A 16,072-nucleotide genomic window follows, 5' to 3' on the forward strand; every position below is an offset into this window, starting at 1 on the left:
ACCAAGTAGGTAGTGAGCATTTCAAGGAGATGTTGAGAAACCACAGTTTATACAATAGTGTTATAAAATGTTTTGTAATCAGAGTATTTAGATTGTTCCAATGAAAAATGTCATATTGTTTCAACTAGAAAAAAAACTAACCCATTTTTTAATTCAAGGCTAAATCACAACATGTGCAAATCCTTCTAACCAGAGTATTTCCAGTCCTGTCACTCACCTGCTTGTAATTTTTTCAGGTCAAAAGTTGAATAACTTCTCCACTTGGCTATACTAATTTCCTGTTTCAGTACCTCCATCATTACGCAACTGTATTACACTTCTTTAGACATGGAATTTTCTGCAACAGATATTGATTTTTGAGGCCAAGTATTTTAGGTGGAAAATTGTGGATTCCAGAATTACACTTGGCTGCAGTTGGATCCCATTTCTGCTGTTTCATTGCCTGTGTGACCACTAGCGACTAAATTTTGAGCTCTAGTTTTCTATTCTGCCCAGTATGGAGACAGTACCTTTTTGTCTTATAAGAAAGCTTCAAGAAAATAATTAGTTCCCTTGTATAATGGTTAGATGAATAGGTAGCAGTTATTTTCCTAAATTTATTCATTTGGCTTCTTGATTATCTCCTGTGTTAAAGTAAAATGTTATTCTCTCTCTCATTTACCTCAGATTCTCTTCTATTGACCCACACATTCATTTCTAGGTCAAGAGACACTAAACTGGAATGTTCGCTGTGTGTGTACATTTGTGCTGCAGTTTGGCTGGGGGGAGGGTGGTTTGCTGGAAATTGAAAACTATAGTGATTTTTACCCTTCTACGTTAAAAATCTAGTCAGAATCCCCCTTATTTACTGTTAGCTGGATATTTGTATAGACTTACCTTAGTAAGTCTATAAAGCATTTACCTTAGTCTCCCTAAGAAGTTATGTTTTAAGCTTATATACTATGTTCTCAAGTTATTTTCTTCCTGCTAACTTCCTTGTGCCTCCTGCCTTTGACATATACCTCCTTTCTGACACTAATCTTAATGCTTTCTTGCTTAGAATTTTCACATAACTCCTTCTCCCCTAGCACACAGCAAGAAGGTCCCTCCCTAAACCTCCTGCTCAAATCACTGCTGTCTTAAACCTAGAACTGAAAGCTGCAGCTGGATTTTGTAAGGCAGAGAATATGGAAAGTTCATGTCAGCAAGACGTCAGTGCTTCAAAAAAGTGGCCTTCTGATAGAAATTATCTTCTATAGAATTAAGTCAAAGGAATCCCTGCTTCTAGCACAAATGGGCAGGTTTCATTACAATCTTCAGAGATTTCTTGAATTCAGTAATGCTGTAATTAGCAAGAAATGTCTTGGGTGTCACTGCAACTTCTCTTCGCTACATCTCATCCCATAAAAAAGGAACATCTCAGTAGTTCATATATTCCACAAAGGGAGGGCTTTCAAATAGAAGAATCCCAATGTCTGTAAGTCTGAGTTTTATTTATTTATTTACTCAATCATTTAGATGGTTTCTTTAGATACAATGTATCACCAAACCTCTGAATTCATATAGGGTTATCCCAACTCTTGAGTCAGATATTCTGATGGATTTCATTTTTATACAATAGCTCTATGACAAAGAAGTGCTCATCTGTTAGCAAGTAAGGAAACACAGAGGCCTATGGAGATTAAATGACAGTGTGGCCACACAGTTATTAAATGATTCCTTTGCCTTTAATCTAGACACTCTTCTTTGTACTATGCAATTTTGCTTTATTTTAAGTATCCATTTTCAATTGGAGAAAAGCTCCAAGTGAGTTAATTACAGTGGATGTTAAAAAAAAGGAATTCAAATTAGTAATATCATTATCTCTCTCTGTTTCTAGTTTGTACGAAGCAGGTACCTGATGAAGCATCTTCTACTCGAGATTCAAGCCTTACCAACACAGCTGTGCAAAGCAAGTTAGTGTCTTCCTTTCAGCAGCACACCAAAAAGGCTCTAAAGCAGGTAAGAGAGATGCTATACTGTCTTTGTCTTTTAGCCCTACCTATATAAGGTAATGGGTGTTCTGCAAATTAAATAAAATGTATGAGAACCTAGCAACCAGAAAAGAATACAGATAGCTCAAATTCAGCTTATTTGTGTGCTATTTAATATAATTTTAACCTATCATAGAATGTGTACGAGGCCTGGCTAAGAAGTTTGATGTGAATAAGAATATAGAACCTGGCCTTGGAAACATAAGAACTTCTATGGAGTGTTTTTGTGTGTGACTTATAATAAAGCAATTTGGGTTCATCAGTGTATGGAATACTTTGATATAGATTGTTTAATCTCGCAAATGACACAATTACAATTTCACATTACTGAAATATATTAAGTTATACATAGGAAAAATGGTAAGCATAATGCCCTTTTATCTAGAATATCCATCAGTGGATGTTGCTCAATGCTAGTGGAAGTTGTATAATTTCATATTGTTGCATAACTTAATCTGACCTTGTGCTGAGATGGCAGTGAGAAGTGATGGTTATAAGGTTGGGGTTGGGTTGACCCAGGGTTGTTATTCTATGACTCTAGGAAAACCAGGTTTCCTCTGCAACTCTCTATTCCTTCTCTGGGGGAATTGTGAGAAATCATAGGACCATGCATGGAAACTGACCTAAGAACTGACTGATATAATGCCTTAGAAATACAAGGTAGCCAGTGTCTGGACCATAATAATTTCTCAATGTACATTAGCTACTTCTAACACAGCAGCAAAATTTGTAAAATAAAGGAAAAGATGTTGGAGTTAGATGGAGCTCTTAGGTGGTGAATTTTCTTTTTTTCTTAGTAAAAAAAAAAATCGTGTCAGTAAATGCATGACATTCATCCTTTTCCCTGAATTTCTAGTGTGCTCTTGTTTATTTTCATTCCTTTTGTAGTTGTTATTGTTCTGTTCCAAACCCTTTCCACTAACCTTGTGTTGCTCCTACATAGATATGTCATTCTTACATTATATATCTAACTGAGAAAAGAGAAACCATGTTTTATAAATTAAAGTTAACATTTCTTAAAAAAGCATCTTAATGTTCCTATCAATCTTCTAGTTGGGGTGTTTCCATTTATCCTCTCCTCTATTAAAAATAAGAAAATGTCAGAAAGAAACTGAGAGATTTTATACTGACCTATATTAACTTTCTGTTCTATATTAATTACTGAAATTGTAGCATTTCCACTCACTGGTCTTTTATTTAAGGTAATAAAATTGTTTCATCTTGTATAGGTCAAATAATCTTCAGGGAGCTTCCAAGTTATACCGTGACTTTTATGAAACATTTTAGATGCTGGAGAACAGAACTACAATCAGTATTGAGATGGCTTTTTAATTGGTGAAATAAAGAAGGGAGTAGGTAGGGAAGCCTGGGCAAAGGCTCATTCAGGCAGCAAATAGGATGCAGTAATAAAATACCAACTGGAACAAAACCATGGATACAAAACTGGGCACTTGTATCCATGGCATTTAAGAAGCAGAAATGGGATCGTAAATAAAACTCATTCTTCTAAAGTTCAGTGATTTGAAAAATATGCACACTGTGAAACCTGTATGAGTGTGACAATAAAAGATTCAAGTCGCTCTATTGTGGTCATTATATTTTACTATCTTGATTTTGGTTTTATGTCATTTGAACCTTTTCTTTTAATAGTTACTAAATTGTTTCACAATGTTCTACAGCTCACTAGTGGTGTTTTGTTTTGTTATGGAACATGCATTTATGGTAAATGCTGTTCCTCTGCTTAAGATTTAAATCTGGTTTTAAGACCCTTGTCTCTTAATTCTAGTGTCCTGAAAGATTGTTTATGTTTTCAAACTTTTATCTTATTACCAAGTAGCAAATGAGTTACTAAGAAAATATTGCTCAATATATGTAGATATACTAATGTTCGATTAACCAAACTCGTATTAACCAATATTAAACAAAAACTCATATTGGAAATATATTGAGAAGATAAGCTGTCCTTGCACAATTTTGCCCAGATTTCCTGTAATTGCTGAATTTCTTCAGACAGCATTTCAAAAACTGACTGAATGTACAGCCTTTTCAATTGTAGCAACCTCAGCAAATTACAGCCTTCTGTTTTAATTGTTGAAAGACTATAATAAGGTAGGAATTTTTGCTATTATATACCTCTCTGTGTATATATGTCTATATATACATATATAAAAGCACATCTGTTTTCTAAGTTTGTGAGTATGTATTTATGTGTATATATGAAAATCACAATCATATAAACCAAGGGTCAAATGAATGAACCTAATGATTACATAAGCTGATATTTACAGTATGCCTTCATTTTATGTGCATTTAATCTTTATAATCTTTATAATCCTGTGACATATGTACTCATATCTAAATTTTGAAATATAGAAACTAAAGCTCAGATAAGTTAGCTAACTTGTTCAAAATATCCAACCAATAAATGGTGGAGATAACGTTTGAAGCTGGGGTCATAGTTTCAGATATTACCCTCTATTCTAATACTGCCTCTCTGTATGTGCATTTAATATGACAAATCAGTTTTTGACATTGGTTGTTGAAATCTGGACACTTAAGGTTTTGTATGACATAAGGAAAACAATACAACACAGTCATTAAGAATACCATTTCCAGGGCTGGGGATATAGCCTAGTGGCAAGAGTGCCTGCCTCGGATACACGAGGCCCTAGGTTCGATTCCCCAGCACCACATATACAGAAAACGGCCAGAAGCGGCGCTGTGGCTCAAGTGGCAAAGTGCTATCCTTGAGCGGGAAGAAGCCAGGGACAGTGCTCAGGCCCTGAGTCCAAGGCCCAGGACTGGCCAACAAAAAAAAAAAGAATACCATTTCCAAATGCACAAGCACATACTAATGGCTCACGTCCAAATAGATTAGCCACTTTTATTTCATGAAAAATACATTTGGATTTGGTAGGGCTGTAGTAGCTCAACTATATACAGTGGCCCAAATAAATACTTAGAAGTAGACAAAACATAAATTCCCAATAACCTTTCGTGATCGCAAGTACTGTGAAAATAACGAGGTAAAACAAACCCCTTTGCAAAAAGTGCCAGACATAATTTCCCAGAAGTCAGGTTCTCATTGATCAACCCCACAAAAACATGCTGCTATAATAAGTAGGTTCAATTGATTTTTCTGCACTGTGGATTTCTGTGTAACAATAGGCTGGACTGTGTGGAAGCTTGATGGTTACTTAGCTGTTGACATGGGTATTTCCATAGCTCTCAGCCTGGTGATGTAGCTCAGTGCTACAGCATGTGCCTAGTATGCACTAGGCCTTGCTTTCTTCTTTTTTTTTTTTTTTTTTTTGGCCAGTCCTGGGGCTTGGACTCAGGGCCTGAGCACAGTCCCTGGCTTCTTTTTGCTCAAGGCTAGCACTCTGCCACTTGAGCCACAGCGCCACTTCTGGCTGTTTTCTGTATATGTGGTGCTGGGGAATTGAACCCAGGGCCTCATGTATATGAGGCAAGCACTCTTGCCACTAGGCCATATCCCCAGCCCCTTGCTTCCTTCTTTAGTATCACAAAATAAGCAGAAACAGCCAAACAACCAATCAGCAGCCCAAAGAACATTTTCATTCCACTCAAATACTCCATTGCTTCCTATTCTTTAATCAGCAAGACATTGGTTATCATATGTTGAGCATAATTGCATGAATAATATATAGTTATTTTGGTAGTTTTTTACTCAGGGTAAATATGCTCTGAAGTCTCTGGAGAGTAGAAAATTCCTGCTTATTGCCTTATTTCTTTCCTTCTTCCTGTCTTGGTGTTTTGGATGTCATATCCTGAAAAAGTGTGAAATGAATAGGTTTGGAAATTTCAAGAAAGATAATGAAGAAAGATTATATTCCAGAAGTGTTAAAATATCCAAAGGATTGAAGAAGGATGAATTATGTTTTGACAGATAACAAGGTGGTGGCCATAACCTTTCTATGTTGTCTCTGTTGGTTTATTTGAGTCTCATTATTTATTTACAGTGATAAGATGTATTCATTTAGTTGCAGATGCTTTTCTCTCTTGACATTGCAAAGCAGTTTTATTCCTGGTGTTTAGCTTTGTTTATGTGGTTGACCAGTACTGTGAAATTCCAAAGATTATGGTATAGGCTAGTTTCTTCTGAACATTTAGTGAACTAGGCAAGTGACAATACAAGTTGTTAGTGTCTCATACAGCCCGCTCTTTTCTATGTGTGTATTTCTAGTGATTTAAGCGTTCACAATAGGTGATGTTGTCAGAATTTTACTGAAAAGATTATTACATTTACTGTATTCTTTAGTGGCATTGTTGGTGTTGTTTCTCTTTTAAAATGATCATTTTTGTTTAAAATTCCTAGTTCACACCAAAGCTTCTGATTTCTACTTTTGTTTTATTTTTAGCCATCAGGGCAGACATTGGAACCATTCCACATATTTTAGAATTATTTGACAAGTTTTCAGTCTAAAAATGTGAAATGTTTATCTAAAGGTTTTTCCTGCTCTGTTTTTATCAAAACAAGGAAAAATTGCACTTTATTTCCAGTAGAAAGCATGTTCAGTCAGCATCTTTTGATTTCTTCCCTTTCACTTAAAGCGAGAATAAAATTGATGTGAGTAGAATAGGATCTTTCCTTTGCCTCAAGTGATTTAGCTCTCATGTTTGTTTCCATTAAAAAAAAGTCAGTTTATTTTCTTGTTTGAAGCTTATAAATTTCTATAACATTGAATAGAAACTAGACACATCAAACTTGGTGTGTCTTAAACATCACGGATGTTGACATTTTAAGTTTGAGCAGAACATTACGCATATAACCAGTTTGTAGGCCCATTTCTTTAAAATTCACTGAATTTGCACGTATCATATGCTTATTTATTGAGGTTTTGACATTGCTTCTCTCTGGATTTAAAAAATCAGGGGATTTAAACTTGCTCAATAAGAAAGTTCATTATCATTCCAAAGGTCCTCATTGCTCTCATATCCCAAAATGAACCTTAAATGAAAGAATAACACTGTATCACAAAAGAGACTAAATATTTTTTATAGGCTCAACAACATGACAACAAATAGCTTGTGTGGGATAGGAAAAGTCCCCTCACCCAACGCATCCCAGCTAAAAACGAACCCTTTTTAAAGATACCCTTATATAGGGCTCACTCTCCAACATCATTGAAAATAGCTCCCATAATTTTATTTTGTTTATCTGTGATACAATCTTACTTTTTTTTGTCAGACTGGAGGCTTGACCTCAGGGCCTGGACATTGTCTCTGAGTATTTTTGCTCAGAGCTAGTACTCTACCACTTGGAGCCACAATACCATTTCTGACTTTCTGGTGATTAATTGGGGATAAGAGTCTAATGGTCTTTCCTGCCAAGGTTGACTTTGAACCATGATCCTCAGATCTCAGCTTCCTGAGTAGCATGGATTACAGGTAGGAGCCACCAGTACCTACTTACATTTTTTAAGCTGTGAGATAGTCATCTATAGATAAGTATAAGTTAGAAGATGACTTTAATTTATAGCATAATAGAATTCCTTGTTTTTCTTGGAATCTTAGCAAAAGCTCTGAGCTGAAAATAATGTGATACACGTCTTCCCTGTTCTGAAAAGAGGTGCTAGACACAGCCCTGAAGGACTTACTGAGGGGAGGCCAGATGGTCCACTGATCATTCCCCAATAGCTATTTAAGAAGTCATGCAAAATTCATTATACACTACACAGTATTCACTATCTTGTATTTTGTGTTTTGAAGTATGAGGAAGCCTAGGGAATTCTGTAGCCTGATCATAGTGGATGAGAAGAGAGGAAATAGCAAGGAATACTGTATATATTGACTTGTGATGTGCTTTGAGTAGGTGCTAAACACTTAGCCAGACATGGCCAATATGTAATGACTTTTTCTAGAAGACTGCCAGGCCAGAGAGAAGATATATATTCTATGCATAGGGGCATCCTTGTGGTTGAGAATAGAATAGGGTTCCAAATACTCTATAGGAAGGCCTCTAAAGTATTCACAACTGCATCCATGAATCCACTAGTTGGCCAATTGTAACCATCATGCCTGTAACTCTAAAACCCTCCAGGCTGAGGCAGGGTGGAGCTCCCAAGTTTGAGGTCAGTTTGGACTACATTGATAGACCCTTTTTTCCATACAAAAATAACTAGTAACTAATTGTTAGTCTGATATTATGAGAATGAAAGTTCTTATTAAGATAAAATTCCCAGCATGATGCTGTGTCTCAAGTCCTGTAATCCCCGCTACTTACTTGGGAGGCAAATATCAGGGAATCATGGTATGAGGCTGAAGCAGGCAAGAAAGTCACCACGACTCCATCTCAACCCATGGTTGGGTGTAATACACCTGTTCTTAAAGCTACAGGGGAAGCACAGCGACTGAGTATAGTGGCATTCTTGTTATCCATAACACAAGCAAGCACAAGGGATCACATTCCATGCCAGCATAAGGCGGGGACTACCTTGAAAACAAGCAGGGTATAAATGAGCTGAAAGCATGGCGCCAATTGTGAAATTGTTGCCTGAGGCCTTAAATTCATTATCAGGTCCCCAATACCAAGTCCTCAGTACCAACAAAAAATGGCCTGCTCTTCTCATTTCTTATTATCTTTCCTTATCACGAACACATTAAATTTAAAAATAATGATAGAAGATGAGGAGTGTAAAATTCAGAAATCCCTTCTCCAGTGAAGTTTCTCACATGAGTCCTAGGTGTGGCTGGTTTAACTTGATGGTTTCAGAGCTGGAAATGAGACTACAAAAATATACAGTGATGACCCAAGTAGCTCTGTCTTCAACATGAACTGTTGTCCAACCTGGGAAATGAAATTGACCCCAGCAAATGTGAAAACCCTGTTAGAAGAAGAAAGTGAATCACCTCTAGTCCCATGCTGATTTCTGCCTTTGAAATTATAAATGAATAAATACTTTTCAGGATTTTCATTTTGTGCAGTAGCTATTTACTGGGTAATGCAAAGATAGCAGAAGCTCTCCTACATAGTCGGGTATATTTCAGTCAACAAAACAGACCAAAATGGGCCTGCCTTTTGTAGGGCCTGTGTCTACCTTCCCAGATGGGGACATGGTGTTGTACGCTATACCAGAAGGTAATAAGTCCAGGATGAGGAAAGAAAGCAGAATAGGTTTTAGGGTAGAAAACACAGTGAGGCAATAGTTCAAAACAAAGACTTGGAGTACCTGAGGAAGTAAACCATTTGGATAGAGTAGAGAAGAGTGTATCGAAGGAGGGGTTATATAAAGGCAGGCTTGTACCTCTTAAACTGACTAGAATGATTAAGAAGCTTGTCTAGTTTTAGGATGCAATGCATTTTGTATAGTGAAATCTAATTTTAAAAACTGCATAAAGGCATAAAGGCCCAGGGTTGGAAGATTCCCTGTACCTCCTCTTTGCTCTGCTACTCTCACATCTTTGGTGCCTAAGTAAGGTACCATGGTGGAGAATGCCATGCAGTGAACCTCAGTTCCTTGTTTCTTAGTGGTCTTTGACCACCATTTGGGGGAGGATTTTGCCATCACTGCAAACCTCCTGTCCTTGTTTATGGGCTTTCTAGTTTCCATTCTACTTTCTGAACCCCCAAAGATCCTTCCTGCTATACAAGTTTTGGTAAAACTTCTGTCACTGAGTAGGGACCATGCAATTTTCTCATTGCTGGTAATGTCAAATTACCTTTGTCTTTTCCAGAGGTAGGCCCTTTTGGGCTCTCAGTGTATAATCACATCCTCTTCTCTAAATCCTCTGCCTGAATTTCCCTTCACTAAAATATGAAATAATTAAACATATTTTTCTATTCACTGCTGTGGATTTTAAGTACAATGGAGTTTGCCATAAAAAACTGTATTTGTTATAGTGTGGATAAAGTATATGAATAAGAAAATAGCACTTATTATTTGCTTTGTGGTATGCTTGTACATTTTTTATTTTATGCATCTTGCTAACCCTATTATCTTTGCTTAGCAAGGACATTTACCCAGGTGATGTAACCAGCATTACACTGTTAATTCAGTCTTTCTCTCACTGAACAGTCTTCTTATCATTGGTACACACAGCTTCTAGAGAGTTCCACCTTGGCCCCACTTCCTCCATACACCTTAGAGGAGAATGATTTTAACACCCATATTGGTGGCAGACTCCTTTATTTGTGTTGTGAGAAATGACAGTTAATAGATACCATGCATTGCTTCCTACTGGCAGCACTTGTTCTGATACATTATTTAAAGTATAGCCATTTGTTCTGATGCATTATTGAAAATAAGAAAGCTCACCTAAAATTTAAGTATGGAACCAGGAATGTTTGGTACACATATCTTCAATCCCAGCATGCAAGAAGATCAGAGAATTTGAGGCCCACAAGTTAAAGGACAGTCTCAGGGGCAGAAGACCAGCTTCAGTCCCTAGTATTGCTCTCTTATAAATCAGTCAATCAATCACTCCTTCAATCTAGATTTAATGCTTCTCTTAAGTAACAGCTGCCCTTCAGACTAAGAATATGTATTCCTGCTCATTTTAGTCCTACTCTTCTTATCCCTCAGCCTGGTACAAAAGGCCTTTCATGGCTTATATTTATTTTTAGTGGATTATGAAAAGGAGACTTGTAGTGGAAGCTTAAATGGTTGATATGCTCATCGATATAGAAATAGAGTCGCAGAAGCAAAAACCAAAAGAGCTAAGCAACTTTCCTTTCAGAGTTCATGGCCCACCCCAGAGACCAGGAGCCTGGAGGACAGGAGCGGTGTCCCGCTGCTGCTGTTAATGGTGTCACCAAGCATCTTGTACACAAATGCATGGCTCTCCTGAGCTTCTCCACGGAGAATGCAAGGCTGTTTTTTTCTCCTTCCATCAGAACATTGATGGAGTATTTCCCAGTATCCATTGTCAACTGAATTCTGCTTCCTAGAAAGCAAACTGGACTCTTCAAGACATCCATGGGCTCAGTCTGAAGTGACTGGATCTAGATGATGAAATCAAGATATGCTTCTTTTTCATTTTGTTGACCAAACCCTGGCACACTGAGTTTGCCTGAAATCTGTTCTTTACTGATATTATTAGGGTCAGAGTAAACAGAAACTTCCCAATTCTTCTGAAAAGTATACTTATTCACCAAAAAGGAATTCATACACTTATTTTTTTAAGCAGAACAGAGTTTTAAGAAACATAGTTATTTCTCTTACATGATGAGTGTTTAGTTTTCACCATCTGCAAGCACAGTGGTGCAGGCCAGTGTTTTCTTTTAAAAAATACTGTGTATAGCCTCAGTAGCGATGTGCATGTGATTGTATGAAATGATGTTTATTGAACTCCAAGAAATGGAAACAAGGGTGGTTTTTTGTTGTTGTTGTTGTTATTTTGCTTTGTTGTTTTTCCCTCCATTGTTACTGTTTATGATTTGTTTGTAAGTTTATCTCTTTTGGAGAGGGTAAAGGGGAGCACAGAAATGATGAGACAAAGGGTGAACAAATGCAGCAGTGATACTCACTAGACACTATATTGAAAGTAAACCATACAACTTGTGGGGGAGGGGGAACCAAGAGGAGCAAATGAAGGAAGAGATGACACTGTTCAAAAAGAAATATATTCATTGCCTGATTTAGGGAATTGTAAATCCTCTGCACATCACTTTTTTAGATAACAATGAAAAATTAAGAAATATTTTGTATAGAGGAATGTTGTTTGGCTTTTCTGAGTAGAAAAATGCCTATTTATAAAAATTATTATTTTTATTGACATTTTCCTTGTGATTGATAATTGTTACCAGTAGACTTCTCTCTGCTTTAGAAATATACTACAACATGTTAGTTGCTTTAATTTACCCACCATTGTTTACCACTAAGACTTCCAAAAGAAAAATCTTTGACTTTTAATTCCAGATTCTAGGCCATAGGTTATATCATATTTTTTTCTTAACCAATATTTGTAAAAATAAATCCTCTAAGTTTATATATGTGCACACACTATTAAAAATTGACTGCAATAGGCCTAGCCTTTATTCTCTTGTGAAGTTTTACACAGTGAACAAAGAAGGCCTTCACTGTAATTTAAAGCCCTGTGTTGCATCGTTCTGTTGTATTATTGGATTGTTAGATTAAAGTCTTCAAAAGGCTCTGCATTCTTATCCAAGACTAGAGAGATTTATGCAAGCACGCGTACAATTTATGTGCGATTATGTCTATGCCTTGAGGAAAGAATAAATGTCTTAAATATTTTATAGCACATATGCTCTCATTAAATTTATTATTGACAAAAGGCTAAAGGTGAGAAAAATAGATCATGTTAATCTTTGTATCTCTGGTACCCTCCCCATATTGTCAGGTACTTTATAAAATGCTTAAAGTAAGAATCAAAGGAAATATATATATAGTATTATCATTAGACGACACATCATTTATAATAGGTTTTCCAACCCTTTCATTTCTCATCTGGCTTTAATTCTCATCTGAATTTTCCTTTTCTCATTTAAGTGGTATTTAATTTTTCACTTCTGTAATTATTTGATTGGTAAATCTTATAGTCAACAAGTTGAACATTCAGCTAATACCTTGTGCAAATAACATGACATCGTTTTAGACAGCAAGGGAATGTACAGCCAGTGTAATATTTCAAGACATTCTGACAACTGTTAGTCAAAGGACATTAATCAAGTAACTTAAATGTTGTAAAATTGGTAGGAATCACACAGAAACCGGGAATTAAAAGGTTTTAGACTGTCTGAAGACAGCCTTTCAACCTCTTGAGGGAATTTTAGCATTCCTGTGACTGTGAATTTAATGGGTCTTCTGTTGCTGTAGTGCTTAAGACCTTTCTTTTTTATTACAGGTAATTTTCTGCATTAAGCAATCAGCTAGATAAAGCTGTATTTCAAAACTTTTGAATGTCTTTTATTACATGATCATCACCACAGTTGATTCATTTATGTAACACAAAACACTCCCATTTAGAGAGATTTATTTTTATATCTGTAGTGTTTTTTTTTTTTAATTCTTGGATTTTCCCAAACGCTGTAATGTTCGTGTTCTGAAGGTTAATGCCCAAAGTCAAGCAGACAGAAGCCAAGTGCTGCAAGGTTTCCAAGATTAGGACTGATTCCCTTCACAGAAATAAATGATTCCTGCCATGTTCAGTGATTTTGTGCAGCGCTCCCCACGGCTGAGCGAATGCATCAATACAGTAGTTCTTACATGCTGTACATACTGATGACACTCGGTGTTAACTGATTGACGGAGCAGTGCACAGGAGACGGCGCACCTGCAAGAGACATGCAGACACATGTATTTTCATCCTGGTTTTGAAACATTTATTTTACATTTATTTTACTTGAGAATCATACTTTCAGATTCCATGGGCTCTCAAGCCATACCGCTAAGGTAGCATAAGCCAGAAAGTGATGCTTTGCTGTCAGAATTTTTACTGCAAATGGTCTCAGACATGCCCTTTTGCCAAAGCTCGATTTAATGCTGTTGAAGGGGGAAAAATGGCACGAGGGTAAATCCTGACAAATTAAGAGCTCTGTGAAATTTAAGTTCTCTTAAGAGGTTTTAGTTAGTGATGGGCAAGTGGGTCATTTAATTCAATCATGAGAAATTATTGTGGCTACATTTTTATGTTATATTTTATTATCATTTTTATAGGCTTTGAGGCAGCAGCAGAAAAGAAGAAATGGAGTCTCAATGATGGTAAACAAGACTGTTCCTCGTGTTGTTTTGACACCATTAAAGGTGTCTGATGAGCAGTCAGATTCACCTTCAGGTAAAGAGCTAAAATATTGTATGCTTGACCAGTTTCTTTCCGGAGGAGTGTTCCTTCCCGAGAGATATGTTGTAATTTTTCCCCCTGAAATTGAATAATAATTCCACTTGAGTTATGCTCTGATTTTTTAAGATGTCTTTGACTCTTTCATATCTTTTTTTAATGTAAAAGACAACAGTTTGCTCATCATCAAATGACTTCATTTGCTAGTGTCAGGAGGTGTGAGAAAATATATGGCAATGTGAGGTAGATTTAGTTGTTGTTGCTTTATCTTTGGTTTGAATGTTCAGCTCTAAATGGTGGACCACATGCTGATGTGTAACTCCATCAAAGGCAGCCCTTCCCTGAGTGAGAATTTGTTTGTCAGTACTGTACTGCAAAATCTTGAATCCCTTATTAGTTTGTGTGTTCTAGCAACGTTTTTCTCACCTCAATACAGCCCTGACCTTTTCTTCTAATTCACCTCCTGTCATGTTATCAGCGTATTCCATCCTATTTATTGTAGGTTAATACTTGCATTTTCTGTTCCTTCTTCAACATAAAGTTATTTATAAATGTCTAATCTCTCTTTCTTCACAGCCCTCTTCTTCCTTCATCTTTCTGTTTCTGTCTAGCATTGTCTCTAAATGTCATTGCATTGTTCAAGCTTATTCATGATTTTTTTACAAAAGATCTGACTCTTATTTCTTTTAAAAGCTATCAGATTGCTGACTGTGTTTTTGACTCTGCTATTAGGCCATCTGTTCTTGCTTTTTGTCCTGTTTGATTGATTTATTGGCCTGTTCTCTTTATATCCAGTAGGGGAATCAGATTGTAGCCAAAGGTAGTATATTAACTGTTAGGGAGAAAAAAGATTATATCTACTTAAAACAATTTTAGATTTTTCTTTTCAAGGACAGTGAGAAGAAGATAATGGCATAATAACTATTTCCTTTATTTTTAAGGATCTGAATCTAAAAATGGTGAAGCAGACAGTTCAGATAAAGAAATGAAACATGGGCAAAAGTCTCCCACAGGAAGACAAACAAGTCAGCACTTAAAACGATTAAAAAAGTCTGGTTTAGGTAAGTGTTCAGAAGACCCTAAGATTTCACATTTGAAAGAGATGTGGTGTTGTTGTTGTTTTTTAAATGGGAAATTTTGCAAGGCTTTTTTTCAGTGGTTAAACAAAGAAATGAAAATAATTATCCATTTATCTCACCCCAAAAAGATGCTGAGTAAGTGAAACCTTATAGGGAAAGTTGAATAGATGTAAGCTGAAGTAAGGTAAAGATAAACTTACTGGTCTGGGAATATGGCCTAGTGGCAAGAGTGCTTGCCTCATATACATGAAGCCCTGGATTCGATTCCCAGCACCACATATATAGAAAACGACCAGAAGTGGTGCTATGGCTCAAGTGGGCAGAGTGTTAGCCTTGAGCAAAAAGAAGCCAGTGACAGTGCTCAGGCCCTGACTGAAAGAAAAAAAAAAACAACTTACAATGCAATATAAGGTAAAGATAACAGACTTAAAATGCAATATGTACCCAAATTATGACCCAGCTACTTGTGACTCTCTTTAGCGTTCTGTGTTTTGTCAGTGCAAGTCAGCCTCATTCCATTGGAATATATTCTACGGAGGCAAACCATGAGCATCCTTCCTATGACAGCTTCCTCATTGGAGAAACAACCTGCCTTGCTTTTTGTCTGTTCTGCTTGAGATATTTAGTAGTACTTGTCCGAAAAAAAAACAATGGTGTCCCTTCTGGGACATATGGGGTGGGGGTCACAATTGATGGGTCGTGCCAATAGACCTAGGTCTTCTAAATATTTCATTCCTGGTAATTTCAATAGGAGACTATTTGAGAATATGAGAATTAAGAGGACAAAACATAAATGCTTTCCAGGCCAAACATTATAAATTGGCAACATCCTTACCTTGTTGAGTAAGCTGGATGTAGTGGTTTCATTTCTGTCATTTAGTGATTACACCTATGAATAAGAATAATGATAATGAGCAGATCAGTATAGTCTTTTGTATGGTGATCAATAGAAACTATGAATTTATTGATCTGAACTAAATTAGTGATTCTGCCATATAATTTCTAGCCAATTTTTATTTCTGGAGTTTATTTTGTTATAAAATTTAAATCGGATGTGTTGCTTATTATCTGCCCATCATTCTGCTAAATTTCAGAAAGAACCCTTCCATAACCTTCAAATATGATTATAGTGAAGAGATTCAGGGAAACAGAAGTTACTTTTTACTTAGACACTTTAATATAGAATAATTACCTATTTTACATGCTTTCTGGGACTAGATA

The 16,072-nt window shown here is 36.4% G+C and overlaps 1 protein-coding gene across 6 annotated transcripts in view; it reads left to right on the forward strand.

Annotated features, from left to right (window-relative positions):
- Asxl3 (ASXL transcriptional regulator 3) overlaps positions 1–16,072 on the forward strand; it is a 159,608-nt gene that overhangs the window by 80,659 nt on the left and 62,877 nt on the right. For 5 of the 6 annotated variants that reach the window (XM_048363409.1, XM_048363411.1, XM_048363414.1 and 2 more), the window contains 3 exons: positions 1,859–1,980; positions 13,652–13,769; positions 14,714–14,833. In XM_048363409.1, the coding sequence (XP_048219366.1) occupies positions 1,859–1,980; positions 13,652–13,769; positions 14,714–14,833 (360 nt within the window). Of the gene's footprint in view, positions 1–1,858; positions 1,981–13,651; positions 13,770–14,713; positions 14,834–16,072 lie in introns of those variants that run through there. The other variant, XM_048363415.1, reaches the window with a different exon arrangement.

This window comes from Perognathus longimembris, chromosome 15 (genome assembly GCF_023159225.1).
Source record: "Perognathus longimembris pacificus isolate PPM17 chromosome 15, ASM2315922v1, whole genome shotgun sequence".
NCBI lineage: Eukaryota > Metazoa > Chordata > Mammalia > Rodentia > Heteromyidae > Perognathus > Perognathus longimembris.